Here is a 10,502-nt window from a genome sequence, read left to right as displayed (position 1 = left end):
ATGATCTTTATTGTTTCCTACATTTCGTTTGAATATTATGCTCAATAAATAATAAAAAAAAGGCTATTACTTTGGTCTGCTTTTGAAGAAAAACAAAGAAATGGTATCTTATTAACAGAATAGTATGGTTGGGTTTGAAAAGCACACATTTGCTCAGTCATTGTTCCACAGGACGCTTAAGTGTTCCTGCTGAGATCAATGATTTCTCTGTAATGCCTGAAATATTAATGTGCATGTGTGAGCATGTTTAGCCAGATAGATTTGCCCTAGCAGTTCAGATTACAAAATATAAAAAAAATATTTTCACTGTTTAGTCATATAAGATGTAATTAGTAAAATGAGCTAGAGCTATAAATACTGAAACACATGGCTTTTAGTATTGTACAGTATTTCACACGAGTTTCCACAGACCTGGCTAAGGGTTAACCCTGTAAAGCCTGACATATGAAATAGATAACGTTTTAAAACTAGTTTTATTAAAACTAGCCAAAATATTTTTAAAAACCTTTAAAAAAAATTGCATGTGGTTTGTTTTATATCATATAAGATACTGTACATGGTGAGAATTCATACTCAAGGAAGAAAAAGAAAACCGCTCAATTTTATTCAGAGGCCCAAACAGAGCAAAAAGATTCAATTTAGTGCAGATATTATTTATACTGCCAAAAAGCATATGAAATTCTCATAGCTTGTAATGTAAATCACTATTATATACTAAACATAAGTTCCGGTCCAGTTATTATTTAAAAATATTACTAATATTATAAAAGTTCATAAATATTATAACAGTCTTATGTTTAATTTATAAAAATCATTAAAGAATTCACAGCAAAATGACGTGTACCATGACCTGTACATATACTCTGTCCAGTCAGACAACAGAAGGCATGTAGTACATTATGAACAACAGGTTTTTCAGCACAGTGTTGATCATGTTGATAATTTAAAGGCCTTTTAATTATGGTGACCATACATGCCATTTTTCCCAGACGCGTCCTGGCCAGGATTTCTATATTGCTTTGATTTAAAGTACCTTGAGAGCGTTCCGAAAACATAAGGAACCGATGTCATACAGCGATTGGTCCGCACATGGAAACAAAGCCAAATCCTATGTATTTTAGGCAATATAGAAATCCTGGCCAGGATGCGTCCGGGAAAATGGCACGTATGGTCACCCTACTTAAAATGCATGTATCAAATATGATACACTAGGCTTTACAGGGTTAAAGACCGGTTGTTTTTGCTTTGCTTGCTGGCACAGGCCTGTGTGAATGCATACCTACTCATCACAAATACACACCTCTTTGCTTCTCATATGCACTTAGCCAAGAATACACTCAACAATAAGCAGGAGCAAAAAAGGTTTACTTAGGTTTTATATCTCATGTCAAAGCCTTGCTATTTAATATGCTCCTTTGGGGACTTCCATGTGTTCCCTACAGGCTAAAAGAGGACAAAAGGACAGGATTTTTGGAAATATGATCATAAAGGTCAACACGGGCCTGCTGTACTGCTTAAGTCAGCAAAATACTTCCTGTCCTCATCTGATGACAATGCTGATTGTTGTTTCAGATGTCAAGTTTCACTCCTGTTTGTGTCCTTTGGGAGTTTAACAAAGGCGGACAAAGGCAAAAAGCATCTTCTATTCTCCTCACAATGATATCCTTGTTACATTATACTCTTTCCCTCTCCAGTATAAATGTTCCAGTTATTTCCTCCTGTGTAACCTTCTCTAATAGTTTTTCTGTACTAGGCTTCTGGCAAACTACCATGTATACAATTTGTTTTTAAGTGACTTACAGCGATTTTAACATTTGAATATATATATTATGGGATTACAAACAAATAAATCGTCGTTTAATATGCAATGCTTGAAGTTTGAGGATTTCTCATTTTATAATACAGAGAATCACTGCCATCTACTGGCAACAAAGCGCTGTATAGTCTCCGTTTCTGACCTCTTCTCGTGTTAGACACAAACACGAATAAACAATGTGTCCGTCGTCGTGTCTCAAATTTAGAAATGCTGATGAATTACAGTTGTTTTTAGTTTTACATCAAATGAAGCAAGTGTATCATAAAACGTGTCCGTTGCGGAACTAATGTTCAGCGTCGCTGTGTTTCCGGGGAGAAGCTAAGGAGGCGGCACACTGACGTCTGTCTAAATACGATCACATGTGAGTGTTTTGTGCAATATGTATCGATATGTTTTAAGTACTTTAGTTATCTGTGTACAGTATGTGTTATCTGTTTGTTTGTTAGGTTAACTTGTTTACACTTAATATGCAAAGAAGCAGTCGAATTCATTTGCTCGGCTGTCATGTTTTTAATTATAGCCCTGATTTTGACAATAATTATGCATCACTTTCCAGATAATTGAGAAATAATTGTTTTAACTTGAGTCATATCGTTTTAGTGAGCTCTAATGATTTATTTTGATCGTTTAATATGAATTTTGGGTTCAAACCACTGTGTCCTTGATCAAGAAGTGGTGTCCATGGAAAAGTTTAAAGAAAAACTGTAAAAAATAATGAGTAAGTAGGTAAGTAAATACAATTAACAAATTTAAACTAATAAATGTAATTATATGAATAAAACATGATATAAATCTGATTTAAATTAATAATAAATCTGACAGTACACTACTATAGTAAGAGGAAAATGATTCAATAATGTAATTTAGTAGTAGTAGTAAACTATTAGAAAAGTTGTAAAATATTTTTCAAATAATAGTATTTCATGCATATTTGTAATACTAGTTTTTTACAGCATAAATTGGGGCTTTATATATGAAAATATATAGATGCCATTTAAACTTCAGTATAGTCCCTTGCATGAGGATGATCATATTTGGGGGTCTGTGGCACCGATCTAGTCACTAAACAATGGTGCAGTAAATCAGTGGTACTCAATTGATTTCACTTCAGGGCCCAGATTTGACATCATTTAGCAATAAATCATAGTCTTTAAAAAATTTGAATATTTTAATAATAACATGAACTGTGTGATTGTCAATGTTTTTTTTTGATTGTCTCTTCAGTGTTGATGGTTTCATTCTCTCAGCAGCCAATAATTCGCCATGTATAAAACAAATCTGTCACCAGAGAACCTCTGCTTTAAGCATTTGTGAAATGACGCTCTTCTTCACTCTTTTAAGGTGCCAGGGTAATCGGTGATGATCATGGACACTCTGGAGGACACCTTTAAGACTCTCTCCATCGCCAGGAGGCTGCAGCCCAGTGAGGCCACGTACATTCTGGAGCTCTCCTGTGCCAGCAGCGGGTCAGATGTGCTGGCTGTGTGCTGCTCCAATCACTCTGTGTACCTGCACAGCAGAGAGACGCTCCGCCTGGTGGGTGACTTCCAGGGTCACACGGCTCCTGTGTGTGGGGTGCGTTTCTCTCATCTCTCCCCTCACCTGCTGTTCACCGGCTCTGCCGATGGGACACTGCGGTGCTGGGACGTCCGGCAGCCTGGTTCTGATGCCACCCAGGTGTTCCGCAGCGATTCGACACATTCGTACTGCTCGTTTGATGTGAGCTGGAGTGATCGTGTGCTGTGCGCAGGCACGGAGCAGGTGGGGGAGGACAGTTTTTTGGTATTCTGGGATACCCGTATGGTTCAGGATGGAGGTGAGCTGGGCGGTCTGCTGGGCGTTTATTCAGAGTCACACAGTGATGACATCACTACGGTGAAGTTCCACCCACGGCAGGCGGACCGGTTGGCTTCTGGAGCCACAGATGGGCTTGTGAACGTGTTTGATCTGAGTCTGGGTGGAGAGGATGATGCTCTTGTCACCACCTGTAACTGCAATTCCTCTGCAAGCTCCCTCTGCTGGACAGGTAGGCAGAAACTACACGCCTGACTGAGCAACCCAAACTATATAACAGTAAAACTTGAGCAAAATTTTTTTATGTTCCTTATGTTTTTGAGTTCCCTTAGTCATGTAAAATATCAGAATTTTTCAAGTTTGATGACCAGGCCTGTAAAACACTTCCATGTTTACATTTTTTTAAAATATTAAAATAAAAAATATATTATTATTATATAGATTTCATGCTTAGCTATTAAATTGTGATGAGCAGGCTTGTAAAATGCTTCTTAAGGTGTTTTAAAAATCTCTATGACATTGAAATGTTTATATTATAATAATAATAATAATAGTAATAATCGTGATCATAAAGAATATTTTTCCTGGTATGCTTAGCTGTTAAATTGCGATGACCATGCCTTTGATGATGATTTTTTTTTTTACAAATTTCAATTACATATTACTACTACTACTAATAATATATTCATATAGGTTTTTTTCTTGGTATGCTTAGGTGTTAGATTGTGATGACCAGGCCTGTAAAACACTTTTTCAAAATATTAAATTTAATAATAAATAGTAATTGGCATGCTGTAAAATATTTTGTTACAAATTATGCAGTCAATTTTATGCAATATATAGGAATATATATTTTATTTTATGTACATTTTTGTAATATATGACATACAAGTGATCAAAAATAATTATATAAATAATATATATTTTTGTAAATATGGAAATATAAACAATAATAATGATTTTTAAATATATTTACTTGATATGAATATAATCAAACAATAACAACAGGTAAACTGATAATAGTATAGAATATCTACTTTATTTTAGCTATGCTTTGCTTTAGAAATGGCCTTTATTAAGTACATTTACTTTCAGTTAATTGGATAAAATGTGTGAGAACCCTGTAAGTATTTGTATATTCATATTGGCTATTTAAGACCGCATAATTATTTAAATCCTATTACTGCCAAGTAACAAGTGAGTTTCAAATTCTATTTGAATTAAAATGTTAAACATCACCTATTATCACCTATTTGTACTCCACAGAACCCAAAACTGTCAATGAATTTCTTCTATTAACAGGCAAAGATCTTGACCAGCTGCTTTGTCTGACCCATGATGAAGGGCTCCACCTGTGGGACGTGGCTCGCCCAGACAGCGATGACACTCTGACACTTCTGAGTTCAGATGATGCTCGAACACTTGTCCAGCTCCCTGATGGAGCCTCGCTTGAGTACTTTGTGGGCGGTACGTGGCTGTCAGATGAGGAGTGTATTCTTTTAGTGGGAGGGAGTAATCATGGAGAGCTCCACCTCCTGGACTGCAGTGGACGTGGTCTGAGGTTCATTAAATCCCTCAAAGGGGGTCATTCAGCTACAGTGAGGTGCTTCCAGTGGGATGCGATTAGTCGATCTCTGCTGACGGGCGGGGAGGATGGCCTGTTGTTGCAGTGGAAAGCGGGAGCAGAGGAAATCAATGTGGGCAAGAAAGATTCTCTGAAAAGCATCTCCTCCATGCAGCTCAAAACTAAAGCTCACAGAAAACAAGCTATACAGAAAGACCGCTCAAAACTAGCATGATCACATGCACAGGACAAACTCAGATGTCGCTAAGAGACAGTTGACACTGAATCAAATTGGTTATTTGCTATATAAGAATTACAGCTGTTGTTTGATTTGTCCAGCAGAACAACTCTCATCAGTTGTTGTCCTTATGTAAACATTACATTTATTTAGTTTTTTTAGCTACATGTGTTTTAAAAGTGTTTCATAAGTACACTTTTGAGGTTAAACTCATAACTTAAAATGATAAAATTGTCTTCTGGGTTTCAGGACTACAAATTGAAGCTGTATTGTATTAAAGGAATTTTTCACCCAAAAATGAAAATTAGCTTAAAATGTACTCACCCTCAGGCTATCCAAGAGGTGCAGTAGATGAATTTGTTTCTTCGTTGGAACAGATTTGGCAAAATTTTGTTTTGAACTCTCATTCTGACGGCACCCATTCACTGCAGAGGATCCACTGGTGAGCAGGTGATGTAATGCTAAATTTCGCCAAATCTGTTCCAACGAAGAAACAAACTCATCTACATCCTGGCATGAGGGTGAGTACATTACTAGTAATTCTTTTTTAGTTTTGAACTATTCCTTTAATGCATGGGGATTTTCTTGAATGCCTTGGAGGGCTGCATCAGCACCACTGGGATACGATGTCAGAATCACTTTCTAATCAATTATGCAAAGTGCAACCATAATCACACCACGTCAGCATTCTTCCTATGCCAAGGGTTTACATTCATAGTCATAAAGTGTGGTTATGTTCTTAGCAAATGCTTTTTACAAAATCATCTCTTAAGAAATGTGTTTTTATTACTTTTTAGCATGTAGCTACTAACCTATAAGAACTTCAAAAATTGTAAATAGGAAATGTTTTTGATTGTTTTTGATCTCAAGAGCTGCAGAATTAATTCTACAACTTCATAATCTCACATTTTTTTCCTGACTGTGTTTTTATTTATTATTATTGTTGAATCTAATTAGTGTTCTTGAATAACTACTGAGTGTGCTTTGAAATGCAAATGTGACTTTTAAACAGGCGAGGTTGTCTCTGAGATTTATGAGCTCCCCGGTGTCATGCACTTTTCAGGGTAGATTCTACAGTTTTCAGTGTTTGATTCTCTCAGTGTAAACACCGAGGATGAGAGTCCAGCTAATAATTCTGATGTAAAGTGAGCCTGGTGAGGTTTACTATGCTGAACTCAAAACATGCCACAACTGGACAAGCCCTGTTCATTTGTTCTTATTCCACTGATCGGAAACTGCCCCACCCTCAGTAATATTCAACAATGTCGCAGAAAGTGAATTTGGCATCTAGCTCAGGAAATGACAGCTGAGAGAGAAACTGAGAAACTGTCAGTTGCGTGGTGTTTGTGGATGCTATGTGTGTTGTAAACACCCTTAAATATACAGTTAAGGTTGCCACCCGTCCCTTTAAAATACAGAATATGTATTTTATTTCATACGTATTTAAAGCGAAAATGATGACTCCCGCATCAAATCATTATCCATTCATTTTACCTAACAGAATTTAACAATGGTTTTACTATAGTAAAAGTGCAGTAACCATGGATTGATTTTGACGGACTGATTGTCATTTGTTTAACTGCAGTTGAATATGGTTAAATGGTTTGTGTAATAAAATCATGGTTAATTTTCATGTGTTTTCTGATAACCCTAAAACACAATGCAGTGCAAAATACATCATATTGAATTTACATAGGTTACACTGTCAACAATTTTGAAAGATTTTTTTTATTTATTATTAATTAATTAAATTTTATTAATTTATTTAATATGGAGTGTAGAGGAAAGCTTGACAAAAGTAGCCATTATATAAAATTGCATTGTTAAATAACATTACCTGGACATTCCCTGGTCTTTAGAGAAAATAAGAATTCCATACATGTTACCCTGGACCACAAAAAGCACGAGTATGTTTGCAGCAATAGCTACATTGTATGGGTCAAAATTATCCATTTTTTCTTTTATGCCAAAAAAATATTACTGTAAGTAAAGATCATGTTTCATGAAGATATTTAGTAAATCCCAACTGTAAATATACCAAAACTTAATTTTTGATTAGAAATATATGTTGCTAAGAACTTCATTTGGACAACTTTAAAGGCGATTTTCTCAATATAATTATTATTTTCTTGCACCCTCAGATTCCAAATTTTCAAATAGTTGTATCTCGGCCAAATAAACCATACATCAATGGAAATCGTATTTATTCAGCTTTCAGATGATGTACAAATCTTTTTTTTTTTTATGTACGCTTATAAATGGTTTTGTGGTCCAGGGTCACATATATCCTATTTAATAAAAGTTCAAATTTAAAATGGTACATAACTGCAATATTGTGCTGAATGTAGAACTTGACGACAACAACAATAACTAGGTACAAAATAAAAAAATATATATCTACTAGGAGCTGGGTGTGCTCCCCAAGAGGACTATATGGTCTATGGACTATTGTAAATGTATTAAAATCTTATTGTCTTAATATGAACGATAATAAGTAAAAGAAATGTAAAAACTTAATACTGATCTTCATTGTTAACGTGCAGGGAAAAAACACATCTTACAGTGGGCTGTCTGACTTAAAGGGATAGTACCTACACCAAAAAATGAAAATTTTGTCATCGTTTACACACCCACAAATTGTTCCAAACCTGTAATAATTTCTTTCTTCTGTTGAACATAAAATAAGATACTTTGGCCAATGTGGGTACCAAACATTTTCTGGCAGGCACGTGCAGAAGGGGGGGCTTTGGGGGCTCGAGCCCCTGCCCTTTTTTTTATTCAAAAGTACCCCTCTCTGACAAATAGCAATGATATTGTGGTTAATAAAACAAAATGCATTTGAATTCTAATTAACATGACAATTTGTACAAAACAGTAACTACTCGCTCAAAAGACCTGTTTATTTTTACATATCTGTCAATCTGAGGCGTTGCTATGGGTTGCGTGCATTTTCGGAAACCATAGGCTCTCGAGCCATATATGGTTCTTTCCGTGAGTGCCTATGGGTCGACGGAAGGAAAAAATAAAAAAATTCATCAATAATCAAAGCTAGTGTGTCAATTTAATAAAAAATCCATATAGGCTATTACATATTTTAGTAAACATAATTCACCAATGCCCATTAGTCATTTAGCTACACCAACCAATCATGATCTGGCACAAGAAGTTCAAATTTCATTGGACAATATGTGAAGTGGAGCAGTTATTTTTCGTTCTTATTCATAAATCGGTTGAAAATGACATGGGACTGACGGGCTTATTTGTGGAGCGATCTGGATCTGCGATTTGTCTCATTTTATAAATCAAATTACATTGCTGGGAAAATGTATGCTAAATGACTACAAAAGCACTGCACAAAACCGTGCAGCGCCAAAAGTCCCAATAATGGAAATCAGTACAATAATACAGACGTATTATGTGACGTGTAGGCTGGCGAAATGGTGACGTGAACGGACTTTATTATATTACCATTTTTGATAATTATGCAGCATTATGAAAGTGTCTTATGCTCATCAAGCCTGCATTTATTTGATCAAAAATACAGAAAAAAACTGTAGCCTAATATTGTGAAATATTATTACAATTTAAAATAATGTTTTTCTGTTTTTAATATACATTTATACTATTTTAATCAAATATAATTTATTTCTGTGATTCAAAGCTGAATTTACTCCATTCTTCAATGCATGGTCCTTCAGAAATCATTCTAATATGCTGATTTATTATCAATGTTGGAAACAGTTGTGCTGCTTTTTTTTTTATTTTATTTTTTTATTGGAACCTGTGATACTTTTTTGGGGTCCATTGATAAATAAAATGTTTAAAAGAACAGCGTTTATTCAAAGTAGAGATATTTTCTAACAATATCAATCTTTACTATCACTGTTTCTATCAATTTAATAAATCCTCACTGAATAAAAACTAATTTCTTTAAAAAAAAACAAAAAAAAACACTAAAGCTCTTGAACGGTAGTGTATAGTGTTACAAAAGTTATATTTTAAATAAATGCTGTTCTTATTGAACTTTTTATTTATCGACGAATCCTGAAAAAAGTATCACAGGTTTTCAACATTGTTAATAATTCAACAATAAAGTAAATTAATAAAGTATATAACAATTTGATTTGATCAAATAAATGCAGGCTTGATGACTAAGTGACCTTGCAAAAATATAAAATAGTAATGTATTCAATCTTTTGACCTATACCCCCCCCCTTTTTTTTTTTTTACATTTGAGCCCCTGCTCCTGAGGAACTCTCCGCACGTCCCTGGTTTCTGGTCCCCAATGACTCTGATAATATTTTTTCTCTACCATGGAAGTTACTGAGGACCAGCAGCTGTTTAGTTACCCACATTCTTCAAAGTGTTCAACAGAGGAAAGAACTTTATGCAGGTTAAGAACAACCTGGGTAAATTATGACAGACATTCATAGGTTCTAAAGGTGTACATAGGCCTTGTGTTTTATTAAAACTTGGATAGTCTGTTAATATAATAGTTCCATACATTATCAGAGCTTGGTAGACATAATTATTACATTTTTAGACATTATTAGACAGATGAATTAATAGATTATAATTCATGTTAGACCCTATTTATTAATTTATCATTTATATTGATCATAAATATGTACATAATAAATAATCATGTATGTTATATACAATTTGGCATAAAAATGCTAAATTATTTAAATAAAAAAATAGGACAAAAAATTAAGCAAATGAATAAAATAATAAAAATTCAAACATGAATGGGTGTCCCTTATTTTGCCTCGCTGAAGGTGGCAACCCTATATACAGTAAAGAATTACGGTTTCAGATGCATATGATTATCTGAATTGGAAGCCACCATCAAATCCCCAGCAAGCAATTGTCATTTATTTATTTAATTTATAAAACACATCAATATCACTACATAATTTTTACAGTTTGGTGCCTTTCAATCCCCAATACAAGTTATGGCATTGCAGATCCATATAAAAATGTAGTAAGCTTCTAATGGGCTGGTTACAAACAAATGTATATGTATTTTATTACACACTGCTTTCGGTCTAAACCTCAAATTTCACAAATAATAAAAATAAAACCCCATT

At 34.5% G+C, this 10,502-nt stretch overlaps 1 protein-coding gene across 2 annotated transcripts; it reads left to right on the top strand.

Moving 5' to 3' along the window:
- Nucleotides 1-2,130: 2,130 nt before the first annotated feature.
- LOC306882349 (WD repeat-containing protein 89-like) lies at nt 2,131-7,044 on the top strand. Of its 2 annotated transcripts, none has more exons than XM_079436902.1 (3): nt 2,131-2,177; nt 3,158-3,842; nt 4,913-7,044. In XM_079436902.1, the coding sequence occupies exons 2-3, from the start codon at nt 3,176-3,178 to the stop codon at nt 5,407-5,409; spliced, it is 1,164 nt and encodes a 387-aa protein (XP_079293028.1). In that variant the 5' UTR covers nt 2,131-2,177; nt 3,158-3,175; the 3' UTR covers nt 5,410-7,044. The 2 variants fall into 2 exon arrangements, with proteins under 2 accessions (XP_079293028.1, XP_079293029.1); XM_079436903.1 differs by having other exon boundaries at nt 2,148-2,542.
- The last annotated feature ends 3,458 nt before the right edge of the window (nt 7,045-10,502 follow it).

This window comes from Barbus barbus, assembly GCF_936440315.1.
Source record: "Barbus barbus genome assembly, chromosome: 16".
Lineage (NCBI taxonomy): Eukaryota > Metazoa > Chordata > Actinopteri > Cypriniformes > Cyprinidae > Barbus > Barbus barbus.
The sequence above is the reverse complement of the archived record's forward strand: the minus strand, read 5'-3'. Positions and strand labels throughout refer to the sequence as shown.